A 26,641-nucleotide genomic window follows, 5' to 3' on the forward strand; every position below is an offset into this window, starting at 1 on the left:
TGACCACTGGGATTATTTTGGTCTTTTTCTGCCACAGCCTTTCAATTTCAATTTGTAGATCTTTGTATTTGGTGATTTTTTCTATTTCTTTTTCTTCTATTCTGCTATCCCCTGGTATTGCTATGTCGATTATTTTGACTTGTTTTTCTTTCTTCTCAACTACAGTTATATCTGGTGTATTGTGTGGCAGATGTTTGTCTGTTTGTAGTCGGAAGTCCCATAATATTTTTACATCTTCCTTTTCTACCACTTTTTCAATTTTATGGTCCCACCAATTTTTGGCTACAGGCAGCTTGTATTTTTTGCAGATGTTCCAGTGTATCATCCCTGCTACCTTGTCATGCCTTTTTTTGTAGTCAGTCTGTGCAATCTTTTTACAACAGCTGATTAGGTGGTCCACTGTTTCATCTGCTTCTTTACAAAGGTGGCACTTGCTGTTTGTTGTTGATATTTCTACTTTTGCTCTTATTGCATTTGTTCTTAGTGCCTGTTCTTGTGCAGCCAGTATTAAACCCTCTGTTTCTTTCTTCAAGTTGCCATTCTTAAGCCATTGCCAGGTCTTGGTTGTTGGAAGTTAAGGACTATGCGCTGTCTCTTGTCTCAGACAGTGGAGGACAGACTAGTGAGTCAGAGGGATAGAGGGTCAAGACACTGGTCATCCCTTCTCTACTGCTCTGACACTATCCCTTTGGAATGTAGATTGCTACTCTTAGGGACTAACTTACTTACTTCCTGCTTTTCAATTTCTTCCTCTCTCCCTTCTCTTCCTGTTTCTTCTGACTTGCAACATGCAAGCTCCTCTCCCTGCACCATGTGTACAGAGATGCAGAATCCATCTGCATCCAACTAGCTAGCTAGATTAGAGATTCTAACTCCTCACTTTCCTATATAGAATGGAGTTCTTTAATAAATGCCATATATATTTATTTGAAACTATGAACTGGCTCCAAGTTACTTGATTCTCAGCATACACGCATGTCTAACCAAATTCCGCTGTGTTGTGCCTCTGTGCACTCTGCTATAATGAAAAAGGTATTCTCTTACCAGAGAAAATTCCCAACATTGGTGATGTCTGATTTTCAGTTATATTGTGCAAATATTGACCATGCAGTGGCTTATTTTTCCATTTTTCTGCTCGGTTCTTGACTTGTTCTTTCTTGTAGGCCTGCTTTGTTTCATTGGTGTTGAATAGTTTCTCATTATTGACCATTTGAAGTGCATCTTCTTCACTGTCCTTTATGTATTCTTCAAGGCCTCTTTTCTCCTACTCTACTGTTTGATAGACTTGCAGCATTCCTCTTCCACCTGAGCTGCAAGGGAGGTATAGCCTATCTACATCACTGCGGAGGTGCAGAGCATGATTGATTGTAATTATTTTCCTGGTCTTACGAACTAGCGTCTCTAGCTCTGCCTGGGTCCAGTCTATTATTCCTGCAGTGTATCCGATAACAGGTATAGGCCAGGTGTTTATGGCGTGTATGGTGTTCCCGCCGTTGAGTTTGGACTTTAGGGTTTTTCTAACTCTCCTGATGTATTCACTTCCAATTTTTCTTTTAACTTCAGTGTGTGCAATGTTATCAGCCTGGAGAATGCCCAAGTATTTGTAAGGTTCTTTCTCTTGCTTCCATTGGGCAGTTCTATTCCTTCTGTTTTTCTTATTTTCCCTCTGTTCATTATTAATGCAGCACACTTGTCTAGTCCAAACTCCATTGCTATATCGCTACTGAATATACGGACAGTGTTTAGCAGTGATTCGATTTCTCACTGGGACTTTCCATACAACTTCAGATCGTCCATGTACAGCAGATGGTTGGTTTTACTTGATGTTTTAGATGTTTGGTATCCGAGGCCTGTTTTGTTTAGTATTTGTGAAAGTGGGGTCATGGCGATTACAAACAAGAGAGGGGATAGTGAGTCCACTTGGAAAATACCTCTTCTAACGCTAACCTGTCCAAGTGTCTCACCATTGATTGTTAACTGTGTACTCCACATGCTCATTGCTTTTCAAATAAATATCTGAATGTTTTTGCTGACACCAGTTGTTTCTAAACATTTTAGTATCCATGTGTGAGGCAATGAATCGAAGGCTTTCTTGCAGTCAATCCATGCAACACTTAGATTTGTTTTTCTTCTCTTGCAATTTTCTAAAATCATTTTGTCAATCAGCAGCTGGTCTTTTGTTCCTCTGGTGTTTGGACAATTTCCTTTCTGTTCAACTGGAAGCTGTTTGTTAGTTAATAAGTGTTGCATTACTTCATCTGCTATTATTCTAGTTAATAATTTGAACATGGTTGGCAGGCAAGTTATCGGTCTAAAATTACTTGGAACTGCACCTTTTGCTGGGTCTTTCATTATGAGATGAGTTTCCCCAGTTGTTAGCCATTGTTCAATATCACCTCCTTGCAAAATGTGATTGAACTGTTTTGATAGTTGTTTATGAAGTCTTGTTTGGTGTTTAAACCAAAAGCCATGCAGTTCATCGTCACCTGGTGCAGTCCAATTTTTAATTTTCTTTGCTTTTTCACTTATTAATTCTGGTGTTATTATTAGTAGTTCTTGCATTTGTTGGTTACATTTTTCGACCTCTTTCACCCAGCCTGTTTTTTTATTATAATCTATTGGATTGTCCCATAATTTCCCCCAGAATTGCACTGTTTCTTCTTTGGTGTTTCTATGTTTCTTGCAGTTTCTCCTTCTATGCTTTGGTAGAAACGTCTCTGATTTGACTGGAATTGGAGATTCTGCCTATGTTGTGTAATTCTGGCTTCGTTTCTGCTAATCTTCTTTGACACTGCTGATATTTGCTGCTTTATTATTTCCAGGACTTCTCTAATTTTCCTTGAATCTACTCCCACACTATTTCTAACTGGAAGGCGAAAAAGAAAAGCAAAAGAATGGGAAGGAAAATGAAAACCAATGAAGAGCTTAAGAGACAGAGAGGAAGGAGGAAAGGAAGGGAGGCTAAGAAATTAAGAGAAGGGAGGGGAATACCGAGAGGTTGACTGTAGTCTATCCTCTGTAGAATTTATCCTGTATTAAAAGTTGGTTGTTCCTTCAAAAGCTGTCACAGAATAGAGGCTTACTAGCTGGGCCGGGCACAGAGCATCTGTGCCTCTAGTTCAGTTGCCTCCCTGCCACCTCATTTTGGCCCACCCGCTCACTGCCTTCTTCCCCTGCAGACCCCCCAGCTGGCTGTCTTCTTCTCCTCCTGCCGACCATCTTCTACCCCCACCCGCCCACTGTCTCCTTCGCTTGCCTGCCTGCCGTCTTCTTCCCCTGCCCCCCTCACCGTCTTCGACTTCTTCCCTCCCGCCTGCCCGCCCCTGCCACTGCCACCATTTTCTTTGGCCAGACACTCATTCGCCATGGTTTTTTTTGCCCACCCACCAGCCAGCTGCCACCACTATTTTCTCCCCCATCCCTGTCGCTATCCAGGCAGCTGCTCGTGAACTCTCGTGAGAGCTGCCACACATAGGATTAGCGACAGGTATGCCTAATACATACACACACACTCGTTGAACCGGGCGCAGAGCATGTGCCTCTAGTTCAGCACCGCTGCCATCCCCTCCCCCCCGCCATCACTGTCACCACCTTCTTCTGCCTCTGCTTCCCCACCCACCCACCCGCCAGCCAGCCAGCCTCCCTCTGTTACCATTCCCCTGGTGCTTCCTCCACCCACCCATCAGCCAGCCGGCCGCTACTTCCCCCACCCACCTGCCCGCTGCTGCCACTTTCTTCCCAGCTGCCTTCTTCCCCTGCTCGCCCACCCACCCACCCACCGGCCGACCAGCCAGCCAGCCAGCCAGCCAGCCAGCTTTGCCGTTCGCCACCATTTTGTTTCCCTGCCAGCCAGCCGGCCGGCCATCAAAACCATTTTCTTCGCTCCCACCCATCCCCCTTGCTATCTATAGCTGCTTGAACTGTTGTGAGAGCTGCCACACATGGGATTAGTGACAGGTATGCCTAAGAGAAATATATATATAAAGAAGATAGATTATTAATTATTATTATTATTTTTTCTCTTGTTTACACAGTCAGACAGGTGTTATTGACTGGCTTGTTTTATCCAGACATCGAGTCCTTCCCAAGAACCTGGGATGGCTGAATTTTATTGTCAATTGTTATAGATATCGTCGCAGAATATAGGCTGTTCCCAGTGAAGCTGCTTTTTGTAACTGGCTGATGGTTATTTCTGTGGCCCCTATGGTGTTGAGGTGCTCTTCAAGGTCTTTTGGAACTGTACCCAGGGCGCCAATTACCACTGGAATTATTTTGGTCTTTTTCTGCCACAGCCTTTCAATTTCAATTTGTAGATCTTTGTATTTGGTGATTTTTTCTATTTCTTTTTCTTCTATTCCGCTATCCCCTGGTATTGCTATGTCGATTATTTTGACTTGTTTTTCTTTCTTCTCAACTACAGTTATATCTGGTGTATTGTGTGGCAGATGTTTGTCTGTTTGTAGTCATAAGTCCCATAATATTTTTACATCTTCCTTTTCTACCACTTTTTCAATTTTATGGTCCCACCAATTTTTGGCTACCGGCAGCTTGTATTTTTTGCAGATGTTCCAGTGTATCATCCCTGCTACCTTGTCATGCCTTTTTTTTGTAGTCAGTCTGTGCAATCTTTTTACAACAGCTGATTAGGTGGTCCACTGTTTCATCTGCTTCTTTACAAAGGCGGCACTTGCTGTTTGGCTCTTATTGCATTTGTTCTTAGTGCCTCTTCTTGTGCAGCCAGTATTAAACCCTCTGTTTCTTTCTTCAAGTTGCCATTCTTAAGCCATTGCCAGGTCTTGGTGATGTCTGATTTTCCACTTATATTGTGCAAATATTGACCATGCAGGGGCTTATTTCTCCATTTTTCTGCTCGGTTCTTGACTTGTTCTTTCTTATAGGCCTGCTTTCTTACATTGGTGTTGAATAGTTTCGCGTTATTGACCATTTGAAGTGCATCTTCTTCACTGTCCTTGATATATTCTTCAAGGCCTCTTTTCTCCTCCTCTACTGTTTGATGGACTTGCAGCATTCCTCTTCCACCTGAGCTGCGAGGGAGCTAGAGCCTATCTACGGAACTACACCTTTTGCTGGGTCTTTCATGATGAGATGAGTTTTCCCAGTTGTTAGCCATTGTTCAATATCACCTCCTTGCAAAATGTGATTGAACTGTTTTGATAGTTGTTTATGAAGGCTTGTTAGGTGTTTAAGCCAAAAGCCATGCAGTTCATCGTCGCCTGGCGCAGTCCAATTTTTAATTTTCTTTGCTCTTTCACTTATTAATTCTGGTGTTATTATTAGATCTTGCATTTGTTGGTTACATTTTTTGACCTCTTCCATCCAGCCTGTTTTTTTATTATAATCTACTGGATTGTACCACAATTTCCACCAGAATTGCACTGTTTCTTCTTTATTTGGTGTTTCTATGTTTCTTGCAGTTTCTCCTTCTATGCTTTGGTAGAAACGTCTCTGATTCGACTGGAATTGGAGATTCTGCCTGTGTTGTGTAATTCTGGCTTCATATCTGCTCATCTTCTTTGACACTGCTGTTATTTGCTGCTTTATTATTTCCAGGACTTCTCTAATTTTCCTTGAATCAAGGTGGTATTTTTGGATCAGATACTGTTTGGTGTTTTCATTCTTCAGCTTCTTATCTTTCATATCTTTCAATTTACTAGCATCTGATCTAAGCCTGGAGATTTTATTTTCTAATCGAATCTTCCATTTAGGTGATGTACTGCTTTCTTTTTTTACAGGTCCACTGATCTTATATCTGAGCTCTTGTGTTGTTATTGTTGCTGCACTGTACATTAGTTGGTTTGTTTCCTGCAAATTATTGGTTGTTATTTCTGCAAGTGCAGCATTGACATCTTTTAATGCCTGAGTGAGTTGTTTTTTGGCAACTGTTTTTAGAGCTGGAAGTCGAACCCTGGTGGTTGTTTGGTTCATGTGCTCAGTTATTTTTTGCTTTAGTTCTTGTTGCTTTTCTGTTAAACGGCATTTGGGTTTTTGAGGTGAAGGCAAAGGGGCGGTTGCTGGTTTTGATTTTGAAACAGTTCAGTAACAGTGGCATCCTCAATTTCCAACACCTCCTCTATCTGCGCCTGAGCAACTTCTTCAATTGGTGGTAATTCTTCTTCCATATCTTGAGCCTGTGTTGCTCTTTGCAGTTCTTCCAGCTCAACTCCTGTGAATACTTTATTCCTTATTATGAATCTTCTCTGGTCTGCTAGCCTTTGTTCTGTGATTTCTGTATCTGGATGCTTCTCTTTCCAAATTTGGTACATTCTTTTTAAATAACCTCTTCTTAAATAAAATAAATAAAATAAAATAAAATAAAATAAAATAAAAATAAAAATAATAATAATAATAATTATTATTATTATTAACATTTATATCCCGCTCTTCCTCCAAGGAGCCCAGAGCGGTGTACTACATACTTGAGTTTCTCCTCACAACAACCCTGTGAAGGAGGTTAGGCTGAGAGAGAAGTGACTGGCCCAGAGTCACCCAGCAAGTATCACGGCTGAATGGGAATTTGAACTCGGGTCTCCCTGGTCCTAGTCCAGCACTCTAACCACTACACCATGCTCTGATTACTGTAGGTCCAGGAGATGAATAGCAGTTCAGTCCCCAAATAGCAGAACCAGGGGCGTATCTAGGGTAGGGCAGGCAGGGCACGTGCCTTGGGTGCCATTTGAAGGGAGTGCCATTTAAAAAATATTTTTAAAAATCAAAATGGCCACCAAAAACAAAATGGCCACCGCGCATGCTCAAATGGCCTCTGCGAGGCCCTAGGCCATGCCCGGCCTCACAGAGGCCATTTGAGCATGCACGGCAGCCATTTTGTTTTCAGTGGCCATTAAAAAAAATATATATATATATATATTTTAAAATGGCCACCTCACATGCTCAAACCGTCCCTGCGAGGCCCTAGAGGCCAGACGAGGGAGGGGTAACCTTTGCAGATTCCCCCACAGCCTTTAGGAAGCCCCCCAAAGGGGCTATAGGTTAAAAAAATTAATGTAATATAATATAAGTCACTGTACACATACTCAGATTGGCACTATGTACAGAGAATCAGGGCTTGTGAATACTGATCAGAAGTTTATGAACTAGGATTATATTCATTTGCTCTTACTTTGCTTCTTGTGATAAGTGAGTTAAATGTGATGTCTTAATAATATGGCTATTAATGGTGAGTTTGTTTTTGAATCAGTGTGAAATCCTTAATATTAAGGCCCAGTGGGAGTTTCTTGCTCTCTTTCTCTCATTTTCACTGTCTTTCTGAAAGACTAGAATATATTATAAGCAGTGACACAGTTTACTCTGCATATCCCTTAATTATTTACAGAGTACCTGGGAAAAGTCAAATTCTCCATTTATTTTTTGAACTTATGTAATAGTGATGCTACAATGCATAGTAGAGAATTAGACAGGCACTTCTGTTCAGTTTTCCAAGTACACCTCCACATAGAATTAGGTATTTCATGAGCCCCAGCATACTGAAATTTGTAGTTTTCCAGCATTTTTTGGTCTGGCTACATCCACTGCTAAATAGTTTTTGAAATATTAAAAGTTTAATGAGCTTGACTTGTATTTTTCAGCTGATCTTATGGTAAAGTTATCTGAAAGATGGGTGTCAGATGTTTGGACAGGGGGTGCAATTTCAGTGCTTGCCCTAGGCACTATTTTCCCTAGATACACCTCTGAGCAGAAAAAAACCAGTTTGGTGAGAAAGCAGCAAAGCAAGAGGTCTTGAGACAGTTCTTTAGGATTGAAGAACAACAAGGATTTATTTGAGAAGTTACAAATAAAATAGGAAAGTCTGCAGCCTAATCTAGCTAAGTTTGTGGCTGAAGGGAGAGAGACTAAACAACAGGAATCTCTGGGAGAGACAAACTCAGTGAGAACAAAGAGGGGAGAAGTCCAGCACTTTTCATCCATGACTCTAAACACACACACACCCCAGTGGTCACTATGAGACATTGCAGCGGAGAGCTGCTGCCGCCAGGGTCCCAGTTCCAACAATTACAAAATGACTGTTCAGACTCTGCATAGCTGTTGCTGCCATTAATCAATTTCAGCTGCAAACCTGTTGCAGGGACAGCAGGTCTGGTGTGAAGACAGAGGTCTAATTTCCATTCTATATGGTAAACACTGGGGAATAAATCCACCCAGAACTGATTGAGAGCCTTTCAGAAGCCACACATTTTACCATAAGGGAGGAAAACTCTCAGTGAGGAGACAGGGGAATGAGGACAACTGTATAACTATCACAGGAGCAAAACAGAATGAGGCATATGCGCAGGCCCATAGCCAGGGGGTGGCCTGGGGACATGGTCAGTTGTATTTAACACTGCCAAGATGTCCAGCAGAACCAACAGAGATGCACTCCCCCTGTCTTGTTCCCAGTGCAGGTCATCTACCAGGGCAACCAAGGCAGTTCCAGTTCCAAACTCAGGGCAAAAGTCAAATTGAAAAGGTCCAGATCAGTGGTTCCCAGCCAAGGTTCCTCCAGATGTTGCTGAACTGGGAATGATGGGAGTTGTAGTTCAGCAACATCTGGAGAAACCTAGGTGGGGAACCACTGGTCCAGATAATCCATATCATCCAACCAAGACCCTTTACAAGTTTCCTCTTCTTCAGGTTAAACATACCCAACTTGTTCAACTGTTCCTCATGGGAGCTGGGTTCAAGATCTCTCACCATCTCTGTCGCCCTCCTCTGAACCTATTGCAGTTTATCAATGACCTTCTTAAAATGAGAGGCCCAGAATTGGACACAGTATTCCAGGTGAGGCTTGGCCAGGGCACAACAGAGTGGAACTATCACTCCTCGGGATTTGTATGGTATGCCTTTGTTAACCCAACCCAAGACTGCACTTGCTCTTTTAGCAGCTGCATCACACTGCTGGCGCATGTTCAACTTGCGGTTTACCAGGATACCTAGGTCCCTTTCACATGTACTGCTGCCAGTCCAGGTCTCCCCCGTTCTGTACTTGCAGATTTGCTTTTTCTTACACAAATGCCAGACTTTCTATTTGTCTCTGTTGAACTCCATCTTGTTGGCTTTGGCCCAATAGTTGAGCCTGTCCAGATCCATTAGTATGTACTGGCTCTGTAGTAGTCCATGAAAGGTAAAAAGTAAAGTGTGCCGTGGAGTCAATGTTGACTCCTGGCGCCCACAGAGCCCTGAGGTTGTCTTTGGTAGAATACAGGAGGGGTTTCCCATTGCCTCCTCCTGCGCAGTATGAGATGATGCCTTTCAGCAACTTCCTATATCGCTGCTGCCTGATATAGGTGTTTCCCATAGTCTGGGAAACATACCAACAGGGATCTGAAGCAGCGAACTCTGGCTTGACAATCAGGTCATTTCCCCGCTGCACCATGAGGTGGCTATAGTCCATGAAATGCTACAGTAAATATTAGCATTCAGGGTTCTACAAGGTCCTTTGTCATTTTTGCTGCAAGAGAGTAATGCAGCTGCTATCCCTCTGGAAACCTGAATCCTCATTCAGCCTCAATAATGGTACTGGGGAAATGCTGATGCAAACTTATCAAGAATGAGGAGGAGATAATTTCACACAGTTCAAAGTGGTGGGTGCAGGGGCAGGGAATGGGTCCATTGGATGGGTGGCAAGGAGGGGACTACCGGCTGGTGTCAGCTTTTTCTTCACTTTTTATGTTGTATAAATAAAAGGTGGTTCTAATTGTCATAGATATATGTGCTTTAAAAATAATTCTGAGCCAAGGGTGTGTGCGTGTGATGCATGCATGAGGAGTGAGTGAGATACTATTTGCATAGAAGTGACAGAAAGGATGTGCTGAGAATGTTTTATTTTTTCACCATGTCCCTATCGTTCTTCTGCAGCAAAGACCAGGGGGTGGGATGGGAGATCAAGAAGAAGGTGGTTCCAGTGGCGTAGCGAGAATGCCAGCAGCCCGTCCAGACTGCCACCAGCGGCCCCCGCCACCTGAAGTCAGACACAGGGGGAATAGCCACATTCACAAACGAGGCCACACACCCCCGTTTGCAAGTAACTTTGGCCGGCACCATGTTTGCAGCACGGCGGGGAGCACCTCTCCCTGCTTACAAAGGCAGAGAAACGCGTTCATGGCCGGACTGGGAAACCAGCACTGGCTGAAGCTTCTCAAAAACTGAGCCGCACAGTTCTGTTTTTGAGACGCTTCAGCCAGCACCGGGTTCCCAGCCTGGCTAGGGATGCGCCTTTGCAAGCAGGGAGAGGCGCTCCCGGCAGCGCTGGTCAAAGTTTACCTGTAAACGGGGGGGCACAGCCCTGATTGCAAATGTGGCTCCGCCCCCTGCGTCTGACTTCAGGTGCAGGGGTGTGGCTTGGGGGGCACCAGACATGGTCCCTGGGCATGGTGGCCTGGGTTCTTTGAGGGAAACCCACACAATGGTGGCTCCACCCCTGGGCTCAGGGCCCACTTCAACCTTGTTACCTCACTGAGTGACCAATATCTGCTTGGAGAGGTACATGTTTGCTATGACATCTGGATATACATAAGGTGTACTCTGAAAAGTTAAAATTTTGCAAGAGGGAGGGGAACAAGGTGAGGAACAAAGAGACGAACACCATACACATAATTAAACAGATTGCAACTTTACTAAAGGAATATGGCATGCATACATTTGTCAAAATATTTTGCCAATTTGAATGCATTTTTTGTAGAAAAGAAACAAAATTGTAATAAAATAATAATAATAATAATACCACCACCACCAGAATGGAGTATCCCATAGGGATACTCGGGGAGATTGGTATAGATAGCTAGTTGCGATGTCCCCCAAGCATCAGTAAGCCCAACCTTGAGCAATGCATGCTTATTAATGTTGAACAATTAATCAAAAAGATCAATCAAGTAGCAACTATCCATTTCCCTTGCGGGAGGGTGGGGTTTGGATAGAAATTAATGACCAATTTGAATGAATAAATTAGCAATTGCTAAACTGGAATCCAATCAAATTAAAACTGCCTGACTCTTCCCTGAACAACAGCTTCTGAGGCAAAAATCAAATGCCAGTCCAAACAGGAAAACAAAACAAACCTTCCCCCAAAGAATGACCGGCTAAAGCCCTGTGTGCTCCTCAGCCCAAAAGGTTAGCTGCGTGGGAAGCAGGGCTTAAATAACACTGTCCCATTTCTCACTCACTCATGCGTGTCCCTGGACTATCAGAGCCCAAAGCATCATAGGGTATTGTGATGCTTGAGACAAGGTGTAATACACTGCCCCCTGGTGGGGGCCAGCCCCCTTTCAAAACAATCCCTTGCAAGCCTTGAAGTGGTATTGGGGGGGGGAAGCAGGGAAGGTTGCCAGCAGCCTGCTCTTCTCTCCTTGTGCTTCTTTGCAAGGAGTATGAGGAGAGGCACTCCTTGCAGCATTTGCAACGGCCAAAAAGCTGCTCCAATGGAAACCATGGGGTGGGGGGGATCTTGCCACCCTGCTGCGAGCCCAATAATCTGCCGCCTGAGGCACCTGCTTCACTTTGCCTCATTAAAGGGACACTCCTGAAAAACCTAACTTGTTGTATGGCAGGAAATGGTGTCCCTTTCTTGGCCCAGCAACCTTTTCCCTCCCTGCAGGTTTTTCTGAGAACAACTGGGGCCCTTTCTGTCCAAACTGAATGCTATGACAATAGAAGACAATGTTGCATCTGCTTCCATTCTACGTTGTCTGCGCTCTAGTATAGGCTCCTTTCCCCCAGCACCTTTGCCAAAATGGCTGGTCTCCAGGGCATTGGCGCATCCTCTGGGAGCGATCTAGGTGTGCCAGTCCAGCACTCCTCTGCTAAGAGCAATGCTCTCCATTTGGAGTTCACCCCAGAAGCAGAAGCACCATTTCGGATAGCGATCTTCATTCATTTTTCAAGTGGGGCCCACCATCAGTGCAACGGCCATTTCCCACTGTGCTGACTTCCACACAGTACTGCACCTTTCTCCGTACTGGGTGGGCCCTTTACAAAAGACGGAGCCCTCTCTTAGGAGCTCTGCTGGGAAAGGACTACACTTCCCGGCACTCCATGCACACCTTTGGCCAAAGCTTTACACAGGCCTAATACACAATTAGTTGAGGAGCTGCAATTATGGTTTGATGGGGGCTGCTACTGGTTCCCGGGCCCAGAGTGGTGGAGGTCATGCCTACGTTTATCCCCACAACAACCCTGTGATGTGCCCCCAATGTTTTGGTGAGGGTCCCTGATCTCTGGTACCCCACCAACCTCTTCCTCAACCCAAGCTGCATCAGTGTGTTTGTGGGGTCCCCCACCTTCTCTTCAGCAGCCAGCCTATTTATCCTTCAGTTTGTGCTCCCACCCCCCTCCTGCCTGCTCAAACCCTCCCACCCCAACTCCTCAGGCCTGGAAGGAAAGAGGCAGCATGCATGGTAAACACATACACTGCTTTGCTGTTGCCCATATTGCAGCAGGGAAATGCTTGACTAACAAGCAGAAGGTTGCTGGTTTGAATCCCTACTGGTACCTATATTGGGCAGCAGCGATATAAGAAGATGCTGAAAGGCATCAGCTCATACTGCGTGGGAGGAGGCAATGGTAAACCCCTTCTGTATTCCACCAAAGACAACCACAGGGCTCTGTGGGCACCAGGAGTCGAAATCAACTTGATGGCACACTTTACCTTTACTTTTATGTTGTGTTTGGGCAGGCAGGAGGAAGAGCTGCAGAGGAGGAGCCAGCTAAAGCTCCCTGCAGGCTATTTGTTAGAGGTGTGACCAGCACACAGAAGGGTGATGCTGCCGGTGCTTTTGTAACTCACCCGGGAGTTGAGCTTCGTATGTCTAACTTACAATGTTGCCTGGAAGAAAGAGAATTTGACGATTAAAAGTAAGCGTATATCATTATTTGTTATGATTTATTTCAGGTTCCACCCAAGGGCAGAAGGAAATGCCTAAAACCATCCCAATGAGCTGCATAGCAAAGCAATATATCCTGGCCCAGTACTGTTGACTGCACTGCAGGACACAGAAATTTGCCTCCGACTGACCAAGTGCTAAAGTGCAGTCTTATGTATAGTCAAGCCCAGAAATAAAACTTGATCCCTCTGCAGGAAAACCATTATCTCAAAAAACAACTCTCTGCTCAGTTTAATCAGCTACCAAGACTAAACTGAGTTGCTGGGATTTAGATATCCGTTTGCAAGGAGCCTTGGACTCCAGAACTTGCATTTGGATCACTAATCCAGATTAGATGCAGTGTGTAGGTTTTTTACATTCCAGTTTTAGCCATTCCAGGCCTTCCATACAATTAATTAAAGAATTCCACAAGTAAATTTCCATCTCTCCTTCTTCCCAAAGAGACATACAGTTTAAGAATTCAGCACCCCCACTGTCATCTGTGATGCATGAACCAATATATGTTTATAACAAAAAGCTATTATGTTGCAGATGCCCAACAACCCAACAGCATTAGGGCTTTGCCACCACAAAAAGGGAGAAAACTGAGTGGAGGGTTATGGAGGAGGCACAAGAAATGAACACAAAAATATGGGGATGGGTGGACATGAGTCAGGCTCTCGGGGCCCGCATCTTGTAAGTACCTAGCAATGCCCCTGCTTCCAACTCCTCATACTCCATAAGTTCTGAAGTGGAGGGGGCAGAATTTTATACAGCTGTTCAAAGCGGAATCTGATGGTCTGTTGGAGCTGCGTGGTTGCTATGATGTCTGGAAACCAGAGGTGTGCTTTTACCGGCTTCAGAAGGTTGTGTGGCCATTTCTCTTTCTTCCCTCTGCTCTTTTCTTACACACAAACTACAGAAACAGAGAACAGGAGAGTACAAAATTATGACATTATTGAATCGTCAGTGTGGAAGCACTGGAATCAGACAACTAGAAGGGACTCAGGGCCATCTAATCCACCCCCTCAGCTCAGGGAGGGCCATCTAAACCACAGTCCCATTACAGATCACAATATGCACCATAAAGATTGAGCAGGTCCACTGCCGTAAGCTGATGGCGAAGACAATACTTCCAGATGGTGAATAAAAACAAGTAAGCTAAGATGAAAATTTCAGGGGAAAGCAGAAAACCCAGAGGGGCACGAAGCAGTCTGACCCAGTAAGATATTCCCCTTAGGGGATGAGGTTGCTCTGGGAATAGCATCTGCATGTTTGCATGCAGAAGGTTCCAAGTTCTCTCCCTGGCTTCTTCAAGATAGGGCTGAGAGAGACTCCTGCCTGCAACCTTGGAGAAGCCGCTGCCAGTCTGTGAAGACAATACTGACCTAGATAGACCAATGGTCTGACTCAGTATATGGCAGCTTCCTATGTTCCTGCTCCCCACATATAGTGTCTGCCTTCATTACTGGAGCAGGGCAACTGAGGAAGATGCTCCCCAAATTTAGTCAAGACCAAAAGGCAGATGTATGGCAGCAGTCATTCTCACCTGGCACATCCCCAGATGACTTAACTCCTGGAAAACTCTGACGTTTGGGCCACAGAGAAGCAGAAACCTCAAAATTTAAGCACATTCCCCCATGTGTCCGTGGCAAAAGTTACCCTAACCTCTCTTTTAACTGTTGTTTTTTTTTAACACACTGCTAGAAGTCTTGGCATTATGTGGAGAAAGTTGGAGTATAAAACATATTCTGACTTAAAGGTGCCCACCTGCTGTCAAACACACTCAATTTAGGCTTGACAGAGCAGTCAGGCTTTTTGTTAGTCACTGGGAAAGGGAAGGAATCTGCATTTCTGGGTAAATTATGAGAAGGGGGTTTCAATTCCCCCGAGCCCCTTCCCTCTTTCCCTCCTTCTCCATCAGTTCAATGTTATCACTCCCTTCAGTGACAAGTCGTTTCAAATCAACCATTTAGAGGACATGCATACTTGATAGAACATTTACATTAAAAATTTAGCACGTTCAAACCTTGAGATTCTCTGTTTTGTGGCAGCACTCTTTTGAGAAGCTGGGAGCCACAAGACCCCTCAGAATCCTGGGGGGGGGGGATACTGGCATTTTGCCTTCCAGAAACCACCAGTGCACCCCCAATTTGGCCACCTATGAATGTGTCATTAATTAGTGGGGGGAGCATTTTGACCCAACTTTAGGCTTTATTTATTGGGCCACTGCGGTCTTCTCATAATTCACAGGTAGAAGCAGCAGACCAGCTGCAAATGCAACAAGGACTTGCGTGTCCCAGATCACTACATGGGGGACTGGAGGTCACCGTTTATGGCAGCAGCTCTTCAGAAGCTTCAGGATCAGCCTCGTGACTAGCCCTCCTCCCTTCATGCACAGCTATTCTACTTATTCCACCTCCCAGCTCCAGACTGCTTGTTGGATTTTTATTTTTTTAAATTTTCCCCAGTAGCCAGATTTTAGCTATGGGTATATTGGGTCCTTATCAGCTGTTTGACCTCTACCCAGAAAATGAACCATACACTCCAGAAATCAAATTAACATTTTATTTTAGTTTCATTAGAAATAGGTTAGAGCAAATCTTAAGAGTTTCAAACAAATGAAGGAATTCAGTAGGCATCTCACCAAATATATTGAATCAGTCTGAAAAGCAGTTTCAACCACACAAAGGATAGAACTCAAAACAGGAGATTCAATGAAAATAAGAAGAAAAGTCAAAAGAACTATAGCCAGAGCTTGAAGCCCACAGCTAGGAAAGATGGGGAAAGAGAGGGGGGGAAACCCCAAAAGGAGAGGAAAAATCCCCCAAGGGGAGAAAAGTTCTGCAAAGGGGGAAAAAGTCTCTCAAAAAGGGAAAAGATTCTCCCCCACAAAAAAGGGAGACAAGGCTCTAATCTAATTGTTGTAAAGACTTTTTAATGTACCTGTTCTTCAGGGTTTTTAAATTGTTCTATTGTATTTCATATTTTTAATTGTTGATTGATTTTAACTGCCTTTGTTTTATTTGTAAACCGCCCTGAGCCAATTTTGGAAGCGCGGTATAAAAACTGAATGAATAAATAAATAATAAAATAAATAAATAATCAAACTCAAGGCCCAAACTTGCACAATCCCTTATCATAGAGGAGTGTCCTTTCCTCCCAAAAAGATGGCTTGGAGTACCAGGCTAATTACAAGATGACCATTTTGATTAGAAAGACATCATTTTAGAATGATTGGGTAGTGATCAATATTGCGTTGTGTGCAAAAATCATGAATTGCTGACTTACCTCCAGTAACTGTTGCTGGTTACCTTATGTTTCATTTTATTTTGTGAGCCCTTTGGGGACAGGGATCCATCTTATTTATTTCTCTATGTAAACCGCTTTGGAAACTTTTGTTGAAAAGCGATATATAAATATTTGTTGTTGTTGTTGTTGTTGTTACATAGCTTGTATATTTGGATTATATGATCTATCTCACCGTCATTGGACCACTACCTAATGGCCAACACTCAGCAGAAAAAGCCCCTTTCGTGTTATTGCGGTTTGTTGGTTAGAAAACAAACCATTTATGGTACCTGATTTGCATAAATGACATATACCCCATCTAAGCCAAGCTAACTTCCCTATTCTCTACAAAGAGCCAGCAAAGCAAATGTACAAAACAGTCACCTTAGGAACAGATTTGAACTAAAGGTCAAATATGAATTTCTATTCAGAGCACAGAAGCCCATTATGTGATAACAGATTGAAATGAATACATATGGTTTATATGTATCTATTGAAAAATACAAGTCTTCTACTCCTTCATGCTTCTGTTAGAGAAACATGTCAAAGAAGGGGGGGGGCATCACTCACCTGATCCCCGTCACCATCCGTTTCCTTTCTGCAAAGACAAAATCAAAGAATCAGACCTAAAAGTCCTAGGAGACTGAGGAGCAGATTCCAACCAGGAGAGCATTCCAAAGCCTGGGGGCAATGACTAAGAAGGCCCTGTCCCGCATGCTCAACAACAGAGCCTCTCTCACCGTTGGCACGCAGAGCAGAGCCCCCTTCAATGATGTTGTCAAATGGGCAGGAACCCTTGGGAGCAGGCACTCCTTCAGATATCCAGCGCCCAAACCGTGAAGGGCTTTAAAGGTCCAAACCAGCACCTTGAATTGGACCCGGAAACAAACTGGTCGCCAGTGCAGCTCTTTCAGAATGGGTGTAATATGGTCCCAACAGGCAGCTTCAGATAAAATCCTAGCTGCCTCATTTTTCACTAGCTGCAGTTTCTGAATATTCTCCAAGTGTGATAGAGCCGAATGTCATCTGCATGTTGTTGACACCGTAGCCCAAATCTCAACTTTCGTGTAGATGTTAAACAACACGAGGGGACAAAATCAAGCCCTGAGGGACCCCACAGATCAATGTCCATGGGGCTCAGCAGAAGTCTCCCAATAACACCTTCTGGACCCATCCCTCCAAGAAGGCCCGGAACCAGTCCAAGACTGGCCCACTCAGTCCCAACTCAGGGAGGCGGACCAGAAGAATTCCATGGTCCATGGTATAGAAAACGGTTGCAAGGTCCAATAGAATCAATAGGGTCACAATCCCCCTGTCTAGTTCCTAGCATAGTTCATCCATCAAGGCAACCAAGGCAGTTTCTGTCTCATAACCAGGTCAAAAACCAGACTGGCATGGGTCCAGATACCTTGTTTTATCCAAGAACCTGTGTAGCTGGGCCAGCACCACATGCACTATCACTTTGCTTCAAAAAAGGGAGATTAGAAGCCGGCCAGCATGTTGTCATGCTTAATATAGATGCAAAGGAGAAGAGTTTCCCATCAGCTCTGTTTGTGTCAATCACACAAGACCATGAACCCTCCTCAGACAAACTAGAATTGCACAGCTTTCATGCCCCAGGGCCAAACTGAACATAACTGGCAAGTTAGATTGAGGCCATCTCCCATAAAACTAGGACACATGTCTATGAGCAGCTGTTTTAGGCTACATACAGGTAGCATTTCTGAGGAAATGAGTGTAACCTCCTCCTAACTGCCACTATGGCACTAGCCCTTTTCCAGAAACAGTAGCCTGAGAAAAATCCAAGTACAGGTGGCTCTAGTTGTTCAGGGGGGTTCCGCTCTCACCTATGGTATATAGGCGCAAATAGGGAAACTGCAAATAAAGAAACCTTACCCTTATGGGAAACCTGGGGTTAGGTTCCTATGCACACAAAAAAGGGCTAAACAAGCAGGGAGGGCAGAAATAAGAGAAATAAAGTACTGTACATTGCTCTCCAGCAATGCCCCCCACAACCCCAATTCCTTTGATTTTTTTAACAAAAAATAATAATTTCAGAGTGGTTTTTTTTAAAGAGCCACAAAATGGCTCTACACTGTAAGATAGTGGCCGGAAAGGATATTGGAAGTCATTCAGAGTTTACTTACTGATGCATATAATGATCCCAGCCACCAGAAGAGCAGCCATGACCCCCAATACAATGACCCACACGGGCATGGAGGCTGAAATGGGACAAACAACGCTTTACTCAGACTGTGTGCAGCTCCCAAAGGCCTCAGGCAGAGATGCTTTAACTGGAGATGCTGGGAGCTTTAAAAGGGGTGGGGGGTTCATAAGGCAAACTACTAAGCTCCCGACCCCTCCTCAGTGGTCCAGAGACAGCAACATTCCCGCCCCAGGAAGGCCCACCAGAGCCAAGCACTAAGCTTTCAGGGAAGCTCACAAACCTTCCTTTAAAGAAGGCCTAGACTGATCTCAAACAATAGTTTCTCTTTGCTGCCTACTAAGGTTGTCCCCACATAGCAATTAAACCCACACATTTCCACCTCTTGCTTCAACAGGGTTAATCTGCCCATCTGTATCCTCCTTCCAGCATAAGGATGCATCAGCTACTATGCAATTCACAGCAAACACACACAGAGGCCTACTGGGAGTTGTCCATATAGCCTGCGAAACCGATGAGGGGTTTATCATAAAAATATGATAAATAAATAAATCATCATGTAGGAACACCGCATGAAATTTCAGAGTTTTCTACCCAGCAGTTTGGGAGTAATTAATATTTTTGAGTTTCCCATTGATCCCTATGGGGAAATTATTATTCAAGTTGGAAATGCAGGCATGGGTCCCCCTAGTGGCGGTCCATGTACATTCAAACATTTGCTCAGTTTATCCACTCCTGCTTAGGCCAAATCATCAGCCAGTGTGGTGTAGTGGTTAGAGTGTTGGACTAGGACCAGGGAGACCTGAGTTCAAATCCCCATTCAGCCATGAAAATCACTGGGTGACTCTGGGCCAGTCACATATCTCTCAACCTAATCTACTTCACAGGTTGTTGTGAGGCTAAACATAACCATGTACACCACTCTGGGCACCTTGGAAGAAGAGCGGGATAGAAATGTAATTTTTTTAAAAAAAAAAAATTGAGAGACTTCAGCCAACCACCATGTTCCAGGCAATTTAAAGTTGTCAGGCCAGCTACTGCCCAGGGGCGACTCTAGAATAACCAGTTGGAGAGAGCAAAGGGAGTGACAAAGAACATTATTAGGGGAGACAGGATTTAGCTGTACATTAAATACTATAACTATTTAAGAAAAATGTCAAGCAAGCGTCATTAATAAGGTAAACAAACTAACATTATGTTAGTTTGTTTTATGTTTTAACACATTTGTATACCACCCAAGATGCAAGTCTCTGGGAGGTTTACAACAAAACAATAAAAACAAATAAAAAGCTTAACACATTGATTAAAACAATTTAAAACATTAAAATTACTAGAAACACAATTAGAACAGTATCTAATTAAAAGCCTGGGTGAACAAATGTGTCTTGACTGCCTTTTTAAAAGCTGCAAGAGATGGGGAGGCTCTTATTTCAGCAGGAAGTGTGTTCCAAAGCCTCGGGGCAGCAATGGAGAAGGCCCATTCCAGAGTAGCCACCAAACGAGCCAGTGGCAACTGCAGATGAATATTAGTTACCTTTCTTCTAGAAGAACGTAATGAATGTTAGTTTATTTACCTTATTAATGAAGCTTGCTTGACATTTTCAAACTTATTCAGAAAATGGGCCAGATTCTTCTTAGAAAACAGTGTCTTTTTCGATGAGGCCAAACCTACCAGTCTGCAGGGGTCAGCATCAGGCCAGCTGAAATCTGCAGGAGAGAGGACCTTGTATCCCCTTGCATACATGGTATCATCCTGCCCAGTTCCTGGACAGGAAGAAAGCTCAGGGGTTGCTCTGGCTCCTTGGGGGCTGAAGGAATCCCCTACCTACCTGGCTTCTGCTGCTTGTTATGGGATAAAGAAGTGTGTCAATGAGACTTCTTTAAACAACAGATGATACTTCTTTTAAAAAAAATTTAATTCAAGCTATAGGAGCATAATATACTATGTGTAGTTTGACACTTTGCTGCAAAAGTTCCAGTCTGCTGGACAGGGGAGAGGGAATTTTTTGGGGGGGAGGGGGAGCGCTACCCCTTGGAGCCACCCTGCTACTACCACTGAGCTTCTGTGGGGAGCCTACTTGCCACTTGCCTCTCTCCTCAAGGAGGATGGACTGCATTGTTTCTAAGAGTGAGTTTAGTGATGCCTGGAGGACATTGTGGCTGGCTGTCCATGCCAATCTCCCTGAGCATCTCCTAGACCAGGTGTAGGCAACCTTGGCACACTAGCTGTTGTTGAACTATGACTTCCATCATTCCTAGCCACAATTTAGTGTGGCCCGGGATAATGGGAGTTGTATTACAACAGCAGCTGGAGAACCAAGGCCACCCAGCCCTGTCTTAGACAATGTTGAACCACTTGTCTACTCTGGTCTTAGCTGATTCATGTATGCCATATTCCTTCAATAAAGAATCAAGACCAGTGTTCCCTCTAACAGCGAATCCCAGATGTTGTTGACTACAACTCCCTCAAGCAAAAGCCACTGCAGCTGGGGATTCTGGGAGTTGTAGTCAACAACATCTGGGAATCCCTGTTAGAGGGAACACTGATCAAGAGGATGTAAAAGAGGCACTGAGTCAAAAGGTGCTTTCAAGGTGCAAGTGTCCTACGCTAGCACAAGGGAGCAGCACAACAAGGAAATGGGAGAGAGCTGCTTCCCAGGCTCATTTTGCCCACTCCCTGTTTGCAGTCACATCCCTGCCCCTTCCTGCAATATCCATTACGTGCTCTGCACAGAAAAGCTCATACACGCGTTCCCTGAATGATACATCTGCAGCCTGTAGTGCTGCTGGAGGGGTCTCTTGCTCTTTGCCCCTCCTTCCTCCCTGGGTGAAAATTCATCTTGCAGTTCCCCACACACCTGCCCCATCTGCAAAGGAACCCTTCCTTACTGTGTAGTCTTTCTACAGGCTTCCCCCAGGACAGGTCCAGAGGCTCTGCGAGGCTAGCATGTTGCACATGGCACTGGTACCGATGCCTGTCTTTGGAGTCAATCTTAGTGCTGAGCCAGGTATGGTAGGTCCCATCTGAGTTGGGGGTGACATCCCCATGGAGCGTCTCCTGCTCCCAGACCTCCTCATCCTTCTTCCAAGTGGCATCAATCTCTTTGGGATAGAAGCCATATGCCCGGCAGATGAGGGTTTCCTGGACATCAGATGTCATCTTCCATGCCATTCTCACCACTGGGGGCTCTACAGAAATCAGGGTGGGTAAAAATTTTATATCTATATTTTAAAAAAAAATTAAAATAATTTCATTTAAATCTGTTTTTAATTTTTTAAAGTGTGAATATAAGATTTCTCATTAAAAATAACGTGCTTATAATTAAATTGCATCACAAACATGCTACACCTACACTTTCTCTTAAAAAGGGATTAACAGATCTTTCGGATACATCCAATCAAGCATGAGCATTCATTTCAGTTTCATTTTATGAAAATGGCTCTAGTCTACCTGGCAACGCCCATTAACTGCCAGCTCTTGCTAGGGCTGGACCAAGGCAGGGGACTTAAGACAAGACAGAGACACAGAATAGGAGAGGAGGCAGAGTAGGAAAGCAGTGTGGAAAGAAGAAGGGAAGAGATTATTTAGTACACAGCTTCCTATATTTATTCACATTTTGCCTCAGAAAAACTGTCAAGGCTTCTGGGTGAAGAGAGAGACCTTATCTGGGAACATTTTGAAGACATCCCTTCTCTGAGTAAAGGAGGGATACGTGTCAAGGAGATTTCTGCAGTTGCATTATTCAGTATACAACTCAAATGCCCCAGTGGGCCAGAACCAACCACGACTTGGCTTCCAGGGGCCAAGGTCAATTTTCAGTGCATTATGACATTAAAATTATTAAAAACATTCATGGAAGCAACTATTAGTTACTTATGGATCTTTCCCCTTGTCAAAGGGCCTACAATTTTAACCAAGAAGAGTGCCCATAAAATAGGCCCTATCCCTGCTCAGTCAGTGGGGCACCTGGAGTGCATGCCAGCCCCAAATAAATACCAAGTCATCTCCTCCTTTTCCTCAATCACAGTTTATTTAAAGATCCAATTCTAGGCATGCAGTCCTACAGCTCTTCATGGATCCTGCTATTAATGGTCCCTACTGCAGGATACTCCTACTTTGGGGCCAGCAAAAAAGTTCCTGCAGGCCAGATATGGTCCCTGGGCCTTATGTTGTGCGGGCCTGGTATAGTGCTTCCTGTCCTCTCCCAAAATTGAATAGATGTAATACCTCACCATACGCATTTTCAGTTCTATACTGAAATCCCTATTACAGAGCAGATGTTTCATTGATGAATTTCTGTTCATTAACAAATTCAAATAGAAGCATCACCTCTCCCTCCGCAGGCTTTTCCCCACCTCATCCCTACCTCTCCTCCACAGAGATTCATTTAAATAGTCCGTGTATTTCTGCATCCATGTAGTGCATTCTTGTGTCAGTACAATCATTGACATTTTGATGTCCATACGTTCAGCCTCCCACAAGCCCTTGACCTTCTGGGCCTCGGCACTGCCTGCCATCCAGGTGAATGTATCCGTGTCCAGGCTCATGGAGTCCCTCCCATCGTAGGCAAGCTTGTAATATCCTCTTTTGCTCCCATCTTTGCTCAACACACAGTCATAAAGGAGCTGTAAGGTGTGAAGCTCTGAAAGGAGAAACACAAATTGGGGGCATGAGAGAGACACTCCTCCATCCCCTACCCTACTGCCGGTGGCGGCCCATCTGAATGTGGTGGGGGTCAGAAAACGAACTACAGTTACTACAGTTCATTCCTGCTCTTCTCGCCCTATCTCAGGTGCCTTGCTCTGCCTCACCTTGCCACACTGCAGGGTTAATCCCAGGCATGCAGACCGGTCATTTGCCAGGTTGGGAAGTGGGACGAATGACCAGTGAGGTTAAGGTAGCAGCAAGGAAGAGTGAGGCAGCCACAGTAGAATGAGAAGTGTCGGAACAAGCCTGTATCTCTGCTGCCACCACTCTGATCTGTTTTGGCAGGACCAGAGACAAAAAAACACCCCACCTTCTTCCTCTTATTTATGTAATAGCATAGGGTACCGCTTTTGGTGACATAGGGGCGGAAATAAAACATTCTTATTCCTTGTTAATGCTAAAACAAGGAATAAGGAATTGTTTTAGCACATGTGAAGGACTGGCACTTTCCCTCTGTGTTTCATGGTTTGTCCTTGCCCTGTTCTGCGTACACTCCAAGCTTAATAAGGGTTAAGAAGGTTGCAACCACTAACAAGCGGCTCTGAGGTAAAAGTTGTCAGCTGCAGAGTTTTGGAGGGAAAGTTGTTAGACAGTGTTATGATTGGTTCGTCTCTAGGCAGAGAAAGAAGGTTCTGGCTGCCTGAGGGAACAAACTCCCTCATTGGCCAAGATATCCCTTTGGAACGGAATAAAAGGGAGGGAGTGTAACAACTGGAGGAGGCAGAGAGCTGAGGAGAAGGAGGGCCAGGGGCGTAGCTAGGGGACAGGGGGCCCATGCTCAACCCACTTTCCGGCAGCCCCTCAGAGTGAGGGAGATAATGAAGAAAATAGGGAGAGGTGGGGCTGGAGGGCCCCTCAGGAGCTGGGGGCAGTGGGTTCTTTGAACCCATCTGCTCAATTATAGCTACGCCCCCGAGGAGTGCTGTGAAAGAAAAGAGTTGTGTTAATTGCTGCTGAGTGTTGTGTGAGCCAGAAGAACACTAGCAGTGTAAGATCTGGCTGAAACTGCTAGGGAAGGTAGCAGTCCGGGAACTGGTTTTGCTGAAACCTGGTAGGCCTTGGGACAGAAGACTAGCAAGTTGTTTGGATTTTGGATTTTTTGTACTCTTGGCAACCTCATTTTTCATCAATTGTTCCTGTACTGTTTTTTCTACCTTTTTGAAACGTTTTATCTTAGGTAAACCTGTTCTTTTTACAGTATTTTCTGGTGTCTCTGTCAGTTATTTTAGCCCCATCTTATGCCTATGAGCCCCTGGTGGCGCAGTGGTAAAACTGCCGCCTGTAACCAGAAGGTTACAAGTTCGATCCTGACAGGGGCGTAGCAAGGTTGGAGTGGGCCCAGAGACGAGATTTTAAAATGCCCCCTCCCACTCAAAGTCCAGGGCCTCCGCACACCCCAGGCCCCCAAGGATTTAAGTCTGATATTCCAAAATAAGTATGCTGCCTGGAAATACATTTCACTGAATACACACACGCACACGTCACAATATAGTGATATACATTGAGTACTATATATTTATGCTACTTTTAATGCCTAGAACACACTAGAAAGATGAATTATTAAAATGGGCCCCTTGCTGCAGATTAGCAAAGGAGACTTTCAACCATGCAGGGTGAGCCTATGTTTGTTTTCTCAGAATTCTGAACAAATTCAGTCAAGTTCGATTCCAGGAGGTTTTTCACAGGAGGCTTTTAAAGCCCTTTAACACACCTCTCCTCTGGAATAGAGGTGCTGCATTCACATGTTGGCCAGATTTACCCTGAAGTCTCTGAGAGTTATTGGGGAGCAGTTCACACACAATAAAATAAAAGCACCACACATGCTTCACAGTTCTCACTCAGACCTTCTGGGTTGCAAAACAACTTGAACATAAGTGTATTTATAAATGAATGAATAAAATAAATATAATACTGTTTGTTCCAATAGTTTTTGTAATTTTCTGCCATGAAACAAGCCACTTATAGGACTTTTTAGATAGGTTTTTTTTAAGTCAGCAAATTTTCCAAGCTGTTTCAAAATAAATATTCAGAGACTTCTCAGTCCCTCCTCCCCCCCCCCCATATCCAAGCCCTATGGCAAGCAGATCCCTATATATGGGGGGGGGGCGGGAAAGGTAACCACAAAAAGGAGTTCACACTCTACCTGGCAAATGCTGGTCTGGGTTGAGCAGGGCAGCAAGGGGTCTTCTGCTGCCGAGAACACTCTGGCTGCCTCCTCCTTCCTGGCTTGCTTGGGCCCTACTCGAGTTCAGGCTTCACTGCGGCCTACACGGAGGCCTCCGTGGAAGCCCCGCCCACCCGCCGATCAGCTGAGAGGCGGGAGAAAAGGAGCTCTTTGCAGCTTGCCTGCTGCTTCGATTGCCGGCCAGCAGAACAAGCAGGAGAGACGGCGAACAGGGCAAGTGGCTGAGGGGCCTTGGGGCTGGGCAGGGGGCAATGGGGAGTCACATGAGGTGCCTCTGGGGGGCCCCTCCAGGCAGTGGGGCCCCTAGACAACTGTCTCCCCTTGCCCGATCGTCGTTAAGCGTGTGGATCCTGACCAGGGGCTCAAGGTTGACTCAGCCTTCCATCCTTCCGAGGTCGGTAAAATGAGTACCCAGAATGTTGGGGGGCAATATGCTAAAATCATTGTAAACCGCTTAGAGAGCTTCCAGCTATAGAGCAGTATATAAATGTAAGTGCTATTGTAAGTGCTATTTTACCACACTACTAAATTTTGGTCTTGTTTTTAAAAGGACAGAAGGTTCAGTGACTGCAAGCCTAAGCAGTCACACAGGTTTAAAAGTCTTTTTGGTAGCAGCGAATGGTTAAACTGAGGGCCAAGCCCTCACAATACAAGTTCTTAAAAGCATGGTGGTTTCAAGGTAAAGGAAGCTATTGGTTTCAGGGTGCTGTCAAAACTCTTAAGGTTCTATACTCCTTTTTTTCTCCAAGCCTCCAGCTCATCCTCTCTCCCCTCTTGAACAACTGCCCTCCAACTGATTTCTGTTAAGAGTGTGCACAAACCAATTTTTTTGTTGTGATTTATACCCAAATCGAAACACCCCCGATTTGTTTAGTTCTGAATCTGATCCCCCGAATCACCCCTGATTCGGTTTGTACCCAAATTTTCCAAATCCATTCAGATTTCTAAAAAGGGTCACGGGGCCAAAAGTGTGTGTGGGGGGGAGGGGGGGTAGTAGTTCCAATGGGTGGAAGCTACCACCCAAATTTCAAAGAAATTAGGCAAAGGGGTGATTTTTAAATAAGTTTTGAAGTTTACTCATCTTTAAGATTTTTCCCATAGGGAATAATGGGGATCCCAGCAGCCTTTGTTAGAATTCCTCGGGGGAGTGGCACAAGGGTGGCTCAGGGTGGGTTGTGGTGGGTGGTAGTGCCCAATGGGTGCAAAGAAGCTACCACCCAGATTTCAAAGAAATTGGGGAAAGGGCTGATTTTTAAAGAATTTCTGAAGTTTGCATATCTTTGGGGCAGAAAGGGGGTTTAAGGGGCAAAAGTGGGTCAGGCGGTAGTGCTCCAATGGTTGCCTGCCACCAACCATATTTCAAAGGAATTGGGCAAAGGGCTGATTTTTAAAGAATTTCTGAAGTTTGTGCTTCTTTAAGCTTT

At 44.6% G+C, this 26,641-nt stretch overlaps 1 protein-coding gene across 1 annotated transcript in view; it reads right to left on the reverse strand.

Annotated features, from left to right (window-relative positions):
• Positions 1-7,764: 7,764 nt before the first annotated feature.
• The window catches only part of LOC128347720 (major histocompatibility complex class I-related gene protein-like), a 28,492-nt gene continuing 9,615 nt past the window's right edge, over positions 7,765-26,641 (reverse strand). Inside the window, exons 3-8 of the mRNA XM_053302740.1 lie at positions 22,692-22,967; positions 21,214-21,513; positions 18,308-18,382; positions 16,731-16,758; positions 13,724-13,785; positions 7,765-12,832 (exon numbers count right to left, since the gene is read on the reverse strand). Coding sequence (XP_053158715.1) covers positions 12,816-12,832; positions 13,724-13,785; positions 16,731-16,758; positions 18,308-18,382; positions 21,214-21,513; positions 22,692-22,967 — 758 coding nt within the window. The 3' untranslated portion in view covers positions 7,765-12,815. The remainder of the gene's footprint in view (positions 12,833-13,723; positions 13,786-16,730; positions 16,759-18,307; positions 18,383-21,213; positions 21,514-22,691; positions 22,968-26,641) is intronic.

The sequence above is a fragment of the Hemicordylus capensis genome, chromosome 2, assembly GCF_027244095.1.
Source record: "Hemicordylus capensis ecotype Gifberg chromosome 2, rHemCap1.1.pri, whole genome shotgun sequence".
In the NCBI taxonomy this organism is placed as follows: Eukaryota; Metazoa; Chordata; class Lepidosauria; order Squamata; family Cordylidae; genus Hemicordylus; species Hemicordylus capensis.